The sequence below is a fragment of the Haemaphysalis longicornis genome, unplaced genomic scaffold, assembly GCF_048455015.1.
Source record: "Haemaphysalis longicornis isolate Haplotype H1 unplaced genomic scaffold, Haemaphysalis longicornis Haplotype H1 scaffold_1, whole genome shotgun sequence".
In the NCBI taxonomy this organism is placed as follows: Eukaryota; Metazoa; Arthropoda; class Arachnida; order Ixodida; family Ixodidae; genus Haemaphysalis; species Haemaphysalis longicornis.
The window spans coordinates 365,875,096-365,891,878 of record NW_027526203.1 but is presented as its reverse complement, the minus strand read 5'-3'; the positions used below and the strand labels follow the sequence as shown (position 1 = coordinate 365,891,878).

Genomic DNA, 16,783 nt, shown 5'->3' with positions numbered 1-16,783 from the left:
GCAGGCATTGAGTAAGGGGGTAACAAAGGGAGGAGTTACAGATCATTCATCACAAAATCGCGAGTTAAAATACACAAGGTTCGCAATACACCCTAATATACCTTAATTTAAATTTTCCAGATGTCACCTGAGTATAATTCCTGGCATTTTACGAGCTTGTATCAATGTTCGCAGTGGTCTGAACTAGGGGCGGGCGATTGATCGAGTAACTTTATCGATTAATCGATTAATGCCTTAGCCGCGATTAATGTTTTTAATCGGTTAATCGGTTCAAGTCACGTGAGCTAAATGAAACAAGGCTGTCTTGGTTAAATTGTGCAAAAGCATGTTGATGATCATATTCGTGTTCAAAAACCCGCCTTACTACACAACGAAAAACGATCCAAGTATGCTCGGGGATAGTATACTGATTAAAGCCGCAAGGTAATATCCAAGACAAACGGGAAAATGGCTACTCTAAATACCAATATACATAATACAAAAACGGTGACCGGGCACTTCCACGGTCTTACGGTTATATAAACTAACTATGGCGTAAAGTTAATCGCTGTTAATCGACGCCTCCTGCAATAACGGAGTGTCCCGATGTTCCTGATTCTAGAAATAGTGTGAGTGACGAAAGCGGTGATAAGCATGTCGCACGCACGCATCCAGTCGGTTTAGACGGACCGCCAGGACGGCTTTTTACACACGACAGTCTTTCCTGGGCTACTTAAACGCAGAACTTCTGGTCTGTCTGTCTGTTTGTCTGTCTGTGACTCGATTCAACCACCCGGCCAAAGCGAAATAAAATCTGCGCAATAGTCTTATATACTCACAGCCAAATCTAAACGTCTGCGTCCGGTGTCAGTGTTCATACTTGTCAACATTGTTGAACAAGAACAAGACATTGCGCAAATATAAGGCAGCCAATCAATACATAAGTGATATTTGCAGTGTTCCTTTATTAAAACATTCATGGATGCCCGGTTTTTGCGATCAAATGAAATATAACCTCAACGGCAGGAAACCGTTGCCTGCTGTTGCCAGCGCTACCTTCTGGCGGCATTTAAGCAATCAAACGGCAATAGCAACGAAAGGTTCCACTAGATGGGATCTGCGTTCCGCTTGGAACGCTCGTGGAGTAGGGAAACGTGGTTATATAAACGTTGTAGTAGGGGGCCTCAATTCACGCACGTCTCAGCCGTACGGCAGCGCTGGCATCAAGACACCCGAGTTAGAGCAGTGAAACGCGGTAAATTTAAATTCACTTAGCAAACCTGCAGCGAGTTATCTTGGGAGGAACGAGACGGGAGAGGAAAAGCATGAGAGGTGAGCGGGAAAGAGAAGGGAGGCCTTTACTTGGCAGGGGCGCCAGTCGACTATCGTCTTTCGTCAACATTTGCAACGAAAGGAGCAGATACGCGGCCATTTTTTTTTTTTTTTCGCTTTCTTTCTCTCTCTCCCAAGCGGCGTGATTACACAACACCGAATACGCACGTTAACGTATAAAGGGTAGCCAGCAGACTGGAAAGAGATAGCCACAGCACCAGATTCATTAAACGTATACCGACGGATCAACTGGCGCGCAGGGAAAAAGGAACGTACTCACCATTATCGGCGTGCACGCCTCGGCTAGTCCGGGTGTGTGGCCCTTTAGTTGAGTGAACTCCTTGGGTGCGCGAGCGGAGTTCAAATTTGGTCCGCCTGTCTCTATTGAGCTTGTCCACTTCGAGGCTGCTCGACGGTCTTACTGCAGCGCCGAAGGCGCTGAAAGGATCGTTAGCCTGCATAACGGACTCCGACGGGATTCAGTGACAGAGCTGAGTTTGCTTCTTTTCTCCTAGGGCTCCTTGCACTTCATATTGATTCATACAAGTTGTTTCACACCGGGCTAAGGACACCAGCGAAGATAGAATGGTAGCCATTTTATGTTTCTGCGCGTGTCCCTCTAGGCTAGGACGTGGGCGTAAGAGCCCCCGAATAACGACTAGAGGGATTCTTTTCCCGAGAAGAGCAACTCCCGTTCGGTTTCACTGGCTACAGTTTAGCAGCGGGTGCGTTCGTCTCATTTCTGACAATTAACTTGTCTCGTCCGTCCATAGAAGCCAGGGACGTGAAAACAAACTTCCGCTACGTAATGTTAATTATTGTACTGCCAACGCAAGCGGCACGCTTTGCTCCTTCCTAAAAAAAATGTCGGCATCTTTTTTCACTACTGTTTTATTTTTATTCTTTCTGAACTGCTAGCGGAGAATCAACGTCCCAATTTTCGCTGTACGTTTTTTTCTTTTTGGTCTAGCTTTCATCCTCCAGAGCCTCCTCCACCCGCCCCCTTCTCCCGCCCTTTTTTTCGCCGTGGGCACGCACTGCGTCCTTAGAACGGAAAGTCAATGTTCACACCTCGACTTACGGGGGTCTGTGAGCGGCCAAACAAGGAGGCGCTGAGAGGAGCTTTGTGTTACTTCCTGTAAGCTGCTCCTCGCTGCGTGGGCACCAGCAGGATTTATTTTCACGTTGTACGCATCCATGCTTCTCCTGGTATTGTGATCCACTAAAGGAAGCGCCGACTCTCCAGGGTCACACAAGAGAAACCGCCTTTGCGACTAGCATGCACGTGGCGACCCAACAGGATACAATCAAAGGCAGAGGCAACGCGTGCTAAAATAATCATAACATAAAGTGTGTTTCGTGCGACAACCATTAGATACGAAACATGTATATCAAACACGTACACGTCTAATATTGTCCTCCTCTACCTATTACACTTGCCAAATGCGTGAGAAATCTCACGGAACGAATAATCTTTCCGCGTATGGGTTGTGTTAAAACTCAAAGTACCCGTATGGCGTCTGCACCACAATGCTCCAGAATGACCAATCGAAGTCGCCTAGTGCGCAAATTGGACGAATAACGAAGCCCAACATATGATTTGACTAAAATTATGCATGTGCGCAAAAGACAATAAGCAAGGCGTGCATGACGTTTAGCATTGCAGAATGTACCTGCGCAGATTCCTTTCGTTACTCAAATCGAATTCTAAGCCACGCCATTCGCCGAACTTGCCCACTAGGCCACTTCAATTAGTCATTCTGGAGCATTGTGGCGAAGACAGTACCGGGAATTGCTAGAGTGCATGGCCGATTTCCGCTTCGGGCGCTTGTCCATTGATTGCATCATTCAGCTGGTGAATTTTGTGCAGCAGCAGAAAAGCACACGTATGTGAGGTATTGTTACTGGATTGGAAACGAGCTTAAAAGGTAGCGAAGGATGTCATCCTTAAAGCGCCCTACAGGCTATGCGGCTTGGCCGCCGGGTCCACCTGTGGATACGCAGCTATGTCTCTGAATAGTCGTCCTTGGTAATGACCGAACGTGGCCCAGCATCAATGCCCTACGTCCACAGAGGTGACCCCAAGGATGTATCCCAGCCAGACGCTGTTCGACCTTGCACTGATCGACCTGGCAATCTCTCTTCCAAGAACGCTTCACTTCTACATATACGCTGACAATATCTGCATTTGGGCAGTTGGCGTGACTCGCCGGAATGTGCGTGAGAGGCTGCAAAAGACCGCAGATCTGACTCGTTCCTACAAACGTAGGCAATGGTTTGGAATATGAAAATCTATCAGCAAATTCGCATTGCTTGCGTTTGCACGGAAGCTGATGTTCGTCTACCCTTTATCCATTAAGGGTGATCTGATGTGAAGACATACCAACTTCCAGGCGCAGTTGCAGACAGCGACCATTTGCGGAGCTCCCACGTGGGTCCTTCGAATAACCGGCGGTTTGCTATGGCCAATATTCTACAGCCCCTCAATGGTTATGTGTGGGGAACGCCTGTGAAGGCAATGTTACAACTCACCAACGCATTTTCCTTGGACTGTTCTTTATGGCAAGGGCTGCATGAACCTTCAGGCACTTGAGGGGACGTGAGCGCGGTCTCTCCAGGCCTGTCACGGCCTACTACAGTTCACATCAACAGCAGCGATGATCGCTGTGGCTCAATGTATACTCTCTGTGAACTCCTGGGACAATTCCAGTGTTGGCAGTAAGGCGTTTCCTTTTTCGGTACTTTAGTAACGAGCGCGTTATTGCGTCGGAACGGCAACGTTTCAAGTACTTACGTTAACATTTTTCGAGTAACGCGTAGAATCACGTTACTCGTTACTTGTTGCATTTGATTCCGAAATCCCCCCTCCCCAACCCTCTTAACAAGCAAGAAGCGCCGAGATCCGAAGCCCACAAGCCCCGCTTACCGCATCCATTCCTCCCCTACTGCCCTTTAGCCACATGTCTGACTCCATCGAGTTTTCTTGGGATGTCGCGAATATTAAAAAAAAATTATATTCGCGCGTCTGCTCTTTCTAATTTCTCTCGTTCTGCAGGCGTGGAAAACCGCGCGCCCTTGACATTCTTGAAACGAAGTGCATACCAGAATAAAATACAGTCGACTCTCCATAATTGGGAGTCGCTTAATTCGAATTTTCGGTTAACTGGAAGTGATCTTGGTCCCGGTAATTTTACAAGCAATTCAATAGAAAACATTGCTGGATGATTCGAAGCTAAAACCCATTATATCGGTTCATTTGAAGTTATTTCGAAGAAAAAGCGTCGAGGTGACCGTCATTTCTCGACAAAATTCAAAATTTGAAGCGCGAAAACATCGTCGTGTTCGGCACTATGTCGGCGCCACCGCAACTGAGGCAGCGCACAGTGGATAAAACGGCAGTTCAGTTGAGGCTCGCGCCAGCGTACGACGCATCCCTCTCTTTTCAGGTCCTCAACCTCCTTTTCTGAGCCCAGCGCCGTGTGAGCAGTTTGCGGGCGGACGCTTCAGGCTTAGATTTTAGCGATAAGCCTCAACTATCACGGCAAACCGTGTCGTACACTAGAATTGGCTACGAGAGCCGAGATTCTGAACACAATCAATAAGGGAAACGTGTTGCGGTCTAGTAACAATGTCGTTCGTGTGCTCTTTGTTTAATTTGGAATTCGGTTAATTTGAAGATTTTTGTGATCTCCTTGCACTTCGTATTAATGGGAGTCGACGCACACGCACATGCACGCACGCACATGCACGCACATGCACGCACATGCACGCATGCACATGCAAAATAAACAAAATAAACAAGTCAAGAATTGTTTGCCCGTAAACACTAATTTATGCACTTATGACTGCAAGACTGTTTCTGCTGATGCCGGAACAAGTCAAGCTTCCGTGAAGCACCTTTACATACACATTTGCATTTTGGTGATGACTTTTCCGGTTGAGTTTTTTTTTTTTTTTTTTCTTGCTGGGAACGAAGCGGCTCACGCTGTCGCCCGATAACTCCACTCCCGGGCATTCCCATCGTCACCGCAAGTTAGCCTGAGAGGAACGGACCGTGAACCTACCCACCTCGCGCTCCTCGACAACAGCTACAGCTCACTCTTTTAACATTACAACCACACGAAAAGAACATATCCTCCCTTTTACACGTTATCTAACTACGAAGCATACATCTACCGCAAACTATAAACTGAAACCTTTTACAACCACACCATCCTCGCACACATGCATCCATATACACCTACAACTTCTCGCACTGCGACACTCCTCTCACAACCTATCACATGGTCTACTCCTGCCCACGCAACGCTCACCCCCTACGCTCCCTTCCCCTGAGCAGTGCGAGTCTGCGCTGACCAGCTCGGCCCCGGAGCGTCAAAATCCCCTGGTGCAACTAGACCTGGCGTCAGCAAAGGTTCGAGGCCTCCTGGACGTAAGAAGCTGACCATCACTCCTCACTCCCGTCCTTTTGCTCAATAAATGTTTATTCCTCCTCCTCCTCCTTCGTGCACGCACTGTTTTTTAACAACTCAGTTCATGCGTCTCATTAGTTGTTACTGTTCTGATACTTTTAGTCTGTGCCTTTGTCGGGTACTTTTTCTTCTTCTATTACTTTTAACGCGGATGATTTTAACAGCGGAACTGTACAAGCCGTAAGTTCAGTGTTGCAGGAAAAAATACCAAGAAAATGTCCAGCGCTCGTAAGCGCGTGCCTCACGGCGACCACCGAGTCCACAGCTCGTGCAGTGGCTTTAGCAAAAAAAAAAAACTCCAGCGCTGTCGTCAAGCGCTACCGCGCATGTGAAAAAAAAAGAACTCAGCGCTAATGCTAAAGAAGAAAAGGCACTCTGCTTGGGAGAGGTCTTCGCGGCCGCCGTATTCTCTAGCATCGATTAGGGATAACTGGAGACATGACTAGGAGTGTGACACTCCCTCCCGAGACGACCTGCAGATCCGCCACCGTTGCCTAGAGTCGATGACGAAGAGCTGGTGAAGTCTACAATGCTGAGGATGACTTTGCATCCACCACTCTTCGCGATGAAGACGACGACGTCCTTGATGCATATGACGACGATTACTAGCACCGCAACTATGAAAATAAACAATGATACTGAAACTTAACTGGGCCCTGCAATGCTTACCTACAACAGCTTCGCCATTCAAGCCTTACGCGTGCGTGCAAGCTGCCCTGAATTTTTTTTAGATGCGACTGCATCTCATTCACTCGCCTTGTCCCTCCATACGGCGCTGTTGTCCGTCCACACCCCTCCCCCATTCTCCTCGCCGCGCGAGCTGCGCTCTCCGCCGCTCACCCCCTCTCCTCTCCGATAGCGAACACTCTCTCGCGAGGGGCATTGGATTGGATTCGATTGGCTTGGCTGAACTTGGATTGGATTGGATTAAAGTGGATTGTGTTGGATTGTGTTGCGTCATAGCCGCGCCACGTTGCGTCATAGCCGCGGCAGGGGGTTCACGGCACGTTTCACGCGATGGGAGAATCAACCTAACGGAAACAACAACGGAACCCCCAATGCGTCGCATCTACACAGGGGTTCCCGCGAGGGGAGGTGGGAGTAATTTTTCTGATAACGGCATCCTTTTTTTCATTCGGAGATAAGGTTGTAACCGTAACACCGTCGGTTCCTTTTTTTTACAGGTAAGGAGTAGCGTAGTCCGTTCACTTTTTTCATCCGCCGTTCGCTCCACACAGGCCTAACAGGGTTAAGAACCAGACGAGTATGGTTCTTAACCTTTGGTGCGTGATGGGTCCTTATGTGTGCCTTGATATTCCACGTTAGTGAAAAATAAGTGTTTTCTCGCCCACGATGCTTCGGCAACTAATACCCCTGTCACACGGGCACTTTCAATCGCGATTGAGTCGATCCGGATCGAGCTCAATCCGGATCGGGCCTCTGCTACACGGCAGTTTCAATCGCGATCGAGCTCGATCCCGCTCGAACTCAATCCTGGTTTCTCAAGCGCGATCGAGGCTTCCAAGCGCGATCGAACGAAAGCGGCGATACTCTCGTCCCCGCTCAGGAATTGCACAGAATGTGACAACTTCAACTAACGCCACAAATTGTGTCAAATAACTTGACCCAAATAAGCGTGAGGTAATATCTACATAGTTACGTATACCTACGACCGCGCGAAGTTACCGGACGCCGGCCACAAGTACATTGTTAGCGCCATCTGGCGTACACGAATGCAACCCGTGCAACTTTTCGATCTCGATTGAAACGGGCCGTGTAGCAGCGGCAGTGCTTCGAGCGCGCTCGAAAACTCGATCGCGATTCACTTCAATCGCGATTGAAAGTGCCCGTGTGACAGGGGTATAACTTTAGTTTACCTTCACGCGTCATGCAGTGACCGCACCCATACTTCCGTTGATGGTTTGGTAATAACATCTGGTTCCGCGGACGCTGTTGTTTGACCGCGATTCAACTAATCCAATGTTGCCGACCGCACCACAGTTCGAGAAAAGCTTTTCAGACAATCGAACAAAGTGTGTGCAGAAGATGGATAATTTTCCGCGGCAGTTTTTGGTTCTATCCAGCCCTGTGCCATAAACGTGATCAGATACTGGCCGACATACGCACAGTACCACTTTGCTTTCCAAGCGGGTAATGATATTCCCTTGCAGCGGCGTTCGAGTCATAGTCAATTATCGGCAATGAAATTATGGGCACAGCTACCTATTCTGCACATCACCCAGCCGCAACTGTACAAATTCCGTTATCTAGAACAAGCGTTGTAGTGGTCTCCGCATACTTGCCCGTAGCATGAAGTTGACTAAACGAAGTACGCAAGAAAGAACTCACAAGCCCCCGTGTTAGCGCCCTTGACACGGAATTTGAGTGTCCCCTTCCATTCATTGTCTCAGTGCCTGTAACAACCTGCTATGTTTTCCATATGGGGGGGAAGGGAGGTGGGGGGGCTTCCACGAATGCTTATTCCTATTGACTGGCATGACAGCAATTGAAGGTGTCCGAACAGTGCGGGACGTGGGAGACAATACGGCACCGTTTTGCGAGGGCCGCTGTTTTTAATCGCAAAGAAGACAGCTTTCACCAACTATGTGAATACTGGGCATACTACACTCTAGACTAGAAACTTACATAACAGCATCCCACAAATGATATCTTTTAATAAGTGCCTTAGGGGAAAAAAATTCCGGTTTGAAGTGCAATACCAAACATGTGTTACCATATGTATTCTGCCTTTCAGAGTCCTTCATTGAAATGGCATTTTCGATAGCGCCATGTTACTGAATTACACGGTTGCTTTTAAGGCTCCGTGTCCGTCTTTGTTCTCACCCTGCGCCGTGAAAAATGCTAAAGAATAGGGAAGTTTCGCGGCTCCTTCCACTCCCAAAGTTCCCGGATAGCCAAGGCACTGTGTATGAGTCGGACGAGCGAGGGGAACAGAGCAGATACCCACGTCTTTGATGGCAACCCCTTCCCTCCTCCTCTTCCTCTCCAAAGGACACACGGGTGTTTTTAGATGACAAGGTTAAGTGTCAATGTGTCGTGCCCCGTATGTCCCACAGGGCGCCTATGAGCGAGCTCAACACCGATAAAAGCAAATTTACGGAAAGGAGCGGAGCGCACCATTGTCTTAGAGCTGCACCGTCTCTGATTTATTCGACAGCTCTATCGAAGTGGCATCGCTGCATTCACCAAGGACGCGGGTTCGATTCCCGGCCGTGGCGGCCCCTTTTCTGATGCAGGCGAGAAGAGAAAACGCCGGTGTGTTCGAGATTTCGGCGCACGGTAAAGGTCCCCAGGTGGTCAAAATTAATCCGGAGCCCTCCAATACATCATGCATACAGCATAGAGCTCAGAATTCGTTTAAGGAAACCGCAAAACAAGCATCGAAACCGCATTATGGATGATAAGGTGCCTGTGAACAATGGACCCCCCCCCCCCCCCATGTTTTCTTGGTGAAGATTATGTTTGCAGATTATCTTTGAAGGCTATGCAGGACTAGTGTCACTAAATAGAGCAGTTCTTACCCAAGACGCCGAGCGCATGCGTCAAGCTAGGCAAGACCTAGCATTTGCCGCATCTTTGGACACACTTTTGTTGCTGAAATGCTGTTACACGCGTTATTTTTTTATTCGCATTCGGAACGGCGTCAGTCGCGCGCAGCAGCACAGAAGGGAGGACAAGCAAAGCCTACCAGAGTTGACCGACTAAAACGCATAAACAACAGAATGGCAGTACCCAAGAACCGTCGCAGTGTAGACAAATGTCACGTAATGCGAACTGACCAATGATCATGGCGGCGGCACGGAATAAGAGGAGAAAAGAGTGCCAATACCCTTATCTAGTGACACTAGCCGAGCGCAAGCGACAAGCCCGCCGAGAAGACAAGAAACAGTTTATACCCTCCTCCACCACCATCTGCAGTGGTTTAAACAGCTTTGGTGGGCATCCACTTTCGCAGGGCGGGATGGCGACCAATGTCATTCTCTTCTTTCTAGTTAGCTTTGGCACCCCGCACACGCATTCATAACGTTGGAAACTAATTAGGCTGCGCTTATCTTCGGCTTTGTTCGAGAGGCTATGGTACGTGCATTAAGCCTGCAACTCCGTGGCCCACGAGTGGCGCATGAGAACTGCACTGGGAGGGAAGATGGGCACGAAGCGCACACGAGCGACGCATTCGTGGCGGCCCTTCATTAAAACGCATAGCGCGGTGGCGGCCGGCCCATCCGCTGCGGAATTTGGAATTGGCACAGCGCACGCTGCACCACAGATTGCGAACGGGCGCACCACTTCACTGGCTACCCCGAATTTTTCGGTTTCATTTTTCTATCAACATATCAGACCTCGATGAAGCGAACTACTCAATTCCGGCGAGCAATATTGTGCGGAGTAATTTGGATATCTTCCCCTCAAGATGCGTAGATTGTAAGATGACAGGGGCGCGTCGAGCGCTTTTCAAGAGCACAATATCACCCTCAATTGAGAAAACAAAAACGTTAAAAAAAATAGGTCGTACACACTCCGGTCGGAATGAACACGTCTCACGCAATCTTTTCCTGCTTCGGGCCTTACACTGGAAATTGAGTCGTCATAGACGCTAATGTTATCCCCAATCTTGGTCGAATAATTCAGCCGTAGATTGTAATTCACTGTTCCGGACTGCAGTCTCCTAAAATAAAACCTAACGAAGGAGCTACTCAGTCCGGCAGTTTCCTCCAGCGAGGTGAAACTTTACACCCTTGAGCATAAATATTGTCAAGAGTTTTTGTATAGCATATCAGGGGAAAAAATTATGGACGAAGAAACCAGTGGACTTTTCTACTATGTACAAGCATGATGTGGTCCATTAAGTAAAAAAGCTGGTTACGGAATTGGTTAGCGTCTGTGTCGGGCTTATTTAATAAATGTCCACTTGCTGCGACGCGTATATTAACACAGGCCTCAGAACTACCGAAAGGGAAACCGAAAAGGGAAAGGAAAAGTCTGAGTGCACCCACGGCTGCGTCAGGCTCCATAGCGTGTGCCTCCAAAACAAAACAGAAAGGAAAGGCGCACGCACAACAAAAGAAGAGGAGACCGCTCCGCTGGGCAACGCCTGCGCTTTATGGAGCTCCGCGTAGAGAGGGTGACGGCCCAACGACTTAGCAGCAGTCACTAGCGGTCAAAGGGGCTCTGAGCGCCACAGAATGCTCTGCGGCGTTCAATTGGAAAATATTTTTTTCGCATTCGCAACTAATGTGAAGTGCCTCGGTGTCCTCGGAGTTTTCCTCCTGAGCAATGTGGCTGCGTCGTGCTGCATGGAAGCATCGCACTGAAGGCGGACGCCTTGCGGCGTGACAGAGTGTGACCACTTCGTGCCGCTGCAAGTGAACTTCAGGAGTGCAAGGAGCAGCGGGATGGCATCCCTCCTCCCCTCATCGAGGGTACTCCTCCTTCCTTTACGCTCCGCTTCCCCTCCCTGACGTTAAAAAATAAAGCCTTATGCATTTCCTTGAGACGTTATGAAGAAAGTGATAACACTTTCGCATTCAAAGCACGTAAGCAGATTTAAGTGCCCCGAAAGCACCATAGCGTTATATGTGCCACTTGCGAGGTGTTCGCGCTGTAACGCGAGGAACACCCGCGGTATTGCAGTTGCCGCCCCAGGTAATAGAGGCAATGCGTGTAAAAACCTTGCACGCAAATATTCCACCGGCGGCACTACAAAGCGTTTGTATTCCTACGCGTAAATGGTCTTAAATGTGTGTGAGCCAAATTTCCTGGTGTGATCCACAATGTCATCGATGTGATTGATTGTTTCGCGAAAAGTCTGCGGTCTGATGTAAAGGCGTGCTAATCAAACGCCGCGTCATTACGCTCGCTGACTCTGGACGGCGCACGTACTTCTGTTGCAACCGTTTTGTCGCCTTTCCTTTTGATGACTTTTGTTGAAGCCCAAGTTCTCCTACAATAAACCCTATTCAGTGCAAAAATCTTGCGCCGCTAATGTCTGTGGGATCATATCTGTGTGTATAAGTGTGCGTGCGGAATTGCGTTGCACTGTTTCGCGAGATGGCACTCCCTCACGACTTGCCATCTGACTAACTTTTCCCTTTTCAGGAAGCCTCCACCAGGTACGGCGGCGGTAGAGATTCATGGACACTTGCTGGATCCGCTTTTGCAAACTTTTTTTATCCAAAGTCAGTGCCTTCTGCATGATGGGAGTTGAATTTCGACTTGGTGACTAGATACGTGCACTCATTTTCGTGCCACGGTTTCGGTCGCTCACTGGCGCCGGTGTTGTTCTCGCAGGCGCAGCATGCGGCGTGCAGCCCCGACGTCGGGTGGGTGCCGGCGGCCGGGAGCGAGCACCGGCCGTGCCGGCAACGCCAGGTAGCCCCCTGCAGCAGCGGCGGCGCGCTGGCAGCATGAATGCAACGAGCTGCGTGTCGGACGTGCCGCCGGAGAGGCTGCACGAGCCGGGCACCCTGGCCACCTTCCTCGTGCTGGGCCTCATCAACGTGCTGGTCATCTTCGGCAACCTGCTGGTCATGGTGGCCGTGCTCGCATCGACCAAGCTGCGGACGGTCACCAACTACTTTGTGGTGTCGTTGGCCGTAGCTGACCTGTCGGTGGGCATCATCGTGCTGCCCTACTCGATCGTGCTCGAGGTGCTCGAGGTGTGGATCTTCGGCCATACCTGGTGCCAAATCTGGTTGGCCGTGGACGTGTGGCTCTGCACCTCGTCCATCCTGAACCTGTGCGCCATCAGCGTGGACCGCTACCTGGCCATCACGCGCCCCGTGCGCTACCGCAGCCTCATGTCGTCTCGCCGCGCCAAGCTCCTCATCGTGGCGGTGTGGGTGACCGCCTTCGTGATCTGCTTTCCGCCACTCGTCGGCTGGAACGACGGGACTCAGAACAACAGCGTGCCTTACCGCGGATCCAACGAGACGCGGCCCAACGGGAGCAGCGTCGTCGTGGACGGCACCGCGCTGCCGCTCTGCGAGTCAGCCCAGTGCGTGCTCATCAACAACAAGGGCTACGTCATCTACTCGGCGCTGGGCTCGTTCTACATTCCGATGCTGTTCATGCTGTTTTTCAACTACCGCATCTACCGCGCCGCCATCCAGACGGGCCGGGCCCTCGAACGAGGCTTCATCACCACCAAGTCCGGCAAAATCAAGGGACGCACGCAGGACCAGCGCCTCACGCTACGCGTGCACCGGGGAAACGACTCGGCGCTGAACGCCAAGAGAGGCAGCGAGCACGTGGGCGCCGAGACCTGCATTGACGGCATCGTCACCGGGCGCCGCAGGCCCGGACTGAAGAAGTCCCGCGACGAACCGTCGGCCAGCGCCAGATCGGCGAACAAAGCCCGCCAGCAGAGCGAGCAGCGGGCCACACGCTCGGCCCCGCCCTCGTTCAAGTCGAACCGCGGAAGCGTGCGCAACAGCGGCCGCAACGGCACCTCCGCGTCGGCCAGTGGCGGCGGAAGCAAGGGCTCGCGCTCCAGCAAACGCAGCCAGCGCTGGCAGGCCAAGCGCTTTCGCACCGAAGCCAAGGCCACGAAGACCGTGGGCACCATCGTGGGCGGCTTCATCTGCTGCTGGCTGCCCTTTTTCACCGTGTACCTGGTGCGCGCCTTCTGCGAGCACTGCATACCAAACCTGCTCTTCTCGGTCTTCTTCTGGCTCGGCTACTGCAACTCGGCCCTCAACCCGCTCATCTACGCGCTCGTCAGCAAAGACTTTCGGCTCGCCTTCAAGCGCATCCTGTGCCGATGCCGCCTCAAAGAGGGGGGCGTCTCGTCACTCATCAAACAGATCCACATGCTCACCGTGCTCGACGACCCGCCCCCGGAGAACGCCGAGTCGCCCTAGCATCGCAGCCGCTTTCTCTGCACCTCACTTGCTCATTGCACCGCGTGTGTACCATGTGCCGTAGTGACTCTGTCGGTGTTCACTCGTACCTCTCACCGCAGCCCTACCCCCGTCGATCACAAATAGCCACAGAGCAAACGTACCAGAGCCACAGCGATTGTGCCACACGTTTGCCACACGAGTCAGTTGTTAACTGTTTGTATACACTAAGTGTTCGATTGTTACTAGGCGTTTGTCACTGTGCCGCTGCGTGCACTGGCCTCTGCGCGAGCCAGTTTGATCTCTCTTGTACCTGTCTAGCCGGCAGGTTTTGTCATCGCTCGTGATCCTTGTATGCGCATCCTAGAGCCTTTCGAGGTCCGTGCGAACGTTCACAAACCTACGTAGCCTCTCTCACTGAGCACACCTTGGTAAGCGCAGCACTGCGTCGTTATGCCGGAAGGGCTCTGTAGTAATATTATACGCGCTGAATAATAATTTTTGTGACGCAGCAGCTGAGAATAACGTAGAAAGACAGTCAACAGCACGCCAATCACAAGATCACAATGGCACCAAGCATACAAATACGCGGCTATTAGTACGTATGCCATCTTTATTTTAACAAATTAGAAGTATGTTGGGATTACACAGTATGAGTGTGACGGTCATAAAGCATAATTACCACCTTAAAAATATCATGTTATTTTAACGAACTATCTATGGTTGCTACTGCCCTCGTTTTTCCCACAGTTTTGTCCTCCGTAAAGATGCACAATCACGGATACTTTTCGAAGGCGCTGTGGCTTGTGAAACGCAAACTGAGAAAAACGAATTTGGGTCACTCTTTCAACAGATTCGTCGCAATCTTCGCTACGGTAAAAAAACATATTCTGCAATATCTAACGCACGTTTTCTTATTTTTATTTCACTGGTTTATTCACGATGCGAATATTTCAGATTAGGTAAGAGCAATTTCTCTGACTCCTGTTTTTACGTTTTTCCCTCACCAGAGCCGTGCGCTGCTACGTTCAGGTGCCCCAAAAAGTAAACGGAGCACGGGTTAGAGATTTTGAGGAGATTTCTCTGCCATGTGCCTAGTCTGCAATCTCTAAGTGACTTTTCAAGAAAGTCATTCTAGAATAGAATCGAACTCCACATATTCTATTGATGCTGGCAGCCGCATAAAGTAGAAATTATTCTTAATTTCACGACGCCATGCTCCGTTTATTTTTGCGGGCACCTGTACGTACATGTGGTCGTCCTGGCTGAACTGACTTGTTATATGGGCCACATCTGACGCTACAACTGTGTGTTTCTTAAACTTTATAATGGTATACTCATAGCAGGCTCACCTTGACCAGTCAGTGATCGAGGTTCCAGCACAGATATTCGTGTCTCCGAATCTGGCGTCACGGTAGTAGTGAGTGTTTCGTTTTCGTCTCTAAAACAAACTAATGTACGGACAAATGATGTTAGGCAAATTGCGAGATTGTCATTTGGGCGAACTTCCTTTCTTCTTCTATATGGACTAATTCAAGCAGCCTTTCCTTGGTGACGGCGTCTGCGTTCCGGAATGACGCTCATTGCGAATGTTATTTCCCTCACATTTTCTGTATCGAAAACTACGCGAGGCTGAGCTGTCCTTCCGAGCATACTTAAAATAGAGGGCATTTAAGGACCTCGTTCCTGACGAAACAAAAAGAGAATTTTCGCAAAATTTGGGCAATTAATGCTAACAACAACTTTCGGTTATTATTTTTGCCGTGAGAAGCAATCGCTCTCACATACACTGGTGGGTTTCCTTCAGCAAAACTCCGCATAACGAGCAATAGCAGCGACAAAAAGGCACAAAGTCGGCCAATGACGGGGCCGAGAACACTATCTGACTCAAAAAAATGTCGACTGCGGTGTGGCATAGCGCAGTGCGAGCATGGCACTTTGCATTGCGTGGTGTCACAGCGTAGACCACAAGTTTGTGCGTTTTCCCGCACTGTTATTCTCCGTATTCGCGCCTTGGATTATATTGTAAGTGCATTGTAATGAAGCAGACCCCGGAAGGTTGTCGATAGCTCATTAATTTTTGGGTAACATTTTTTTTTTCGCTTAGGAGCACGTGTCGCAATTTGAATATCTTTTGACTCGGTTATCCCAAAATTACCGAAGCCTAATGTATTTCTTGGAGTGCGCAAAACCGTTTCCTATAGCGTAATGGTTGCCTTCTAGTCAAGATTCTACTTGCACGCAAGCCGTTCAAGAGGAGTACAGGGTCTTCATTAAGTTATTACTTGTATGTAGGGAAAATCTGCCAGGACAGTGGAAAGATAAATTTGCATTACAATATAAAGTAACCAACGGCTAAGAGCTAATACCTCAGTGTTAAGCTATTTCATTTCTTTCAATGGTCAATTCCCGAATTTTAAAATATAGCGCTGAATTAAAAATGTATTTATGTATATTTTTTTCCAGCGCAGATTTTTAAACAATCTCTTTACCAAAACTTGCGTGAACCAATTAAAAAAAGCAGTAAACTCACTCGCCCGCATGAATTTTTTTGACAGGGCTTCAAACCACAATACACCTCTAACAAGTTCAGTTACTCATCGTTTCTCAGTTCTGATTACGAAAACGATGTTCTGAAATTCCGAAGCTCAGTGTAAATGGTGTCACGAAATTTCAGTAGGTGATTTTCTTTTTACCAGAGCTGCTTAAGTGATGCAGTTCAATTCTTATTAATAATTTGCTTCCTTGTTATCATAACGTCTGTAAATAGTGTGAGTTTTACTTCATAATTTTTAGAGAATGCAGTACTCCTATCTCAGTTGTCGTTTAAATCATTTCCCTAAACCTACACGTATCGTACCTTTTTTACTAGGCTGGATCAATTATTTTGGTATTTATAAACGTTCTATATCAACCCTCATATTCTGTACCGCGTCAGTGATTCGTAGTATTCTGATTGCCTGCCATGCCATTATCCTACAAACTTACAGGTTCCTATTCGCCACAAAAGAGGATTCAATGCGAACACATGTTTACTACGAAAAGAGATAGGTATAAGTCATGACATTTACCATGCTTAGCTGTTAGACTAAAACATCCTTCCCTCAAGTAAACAAGATTTGATCGTTAGGAGTAAAAAAA

The 16,783-nt window shown here is 49.1% G+C and overlaps 1 protein-coding gene across 6 annotated transcripts in view; it reads left to right on the top strand.

The window, feature by feature from the left end:
- Window positions 1-14,755, top strand: part of Oamb (Octopamine receptor in mushroom bodies) — a 780,847-nt gene extending 766,092 nt beyond the window's left edge. For all 6 annotated transcript variants that reach the window (XM_077686278.1, XM_077686280.1, XM_077686276.1 and 3 more), the window contains one exon: window positions 12,093-14,755. In XM_077686278.1, coding sequence (XP_077542404.1) covers window positions 12,209-13,663 — 1,455 coding nt within the window. In that variant the 5' untranslated portion in view covers window positions 12,093-12,208 and the 3' untranslated portion in view covers window positions 13,664-14,755. The remainder of the gene's footprint in view (window positions 1-12,092) is intronic.
- The last annotated feature ends 2,028 nt before the right edge of the window (window positions 14,756-16,783 follow it).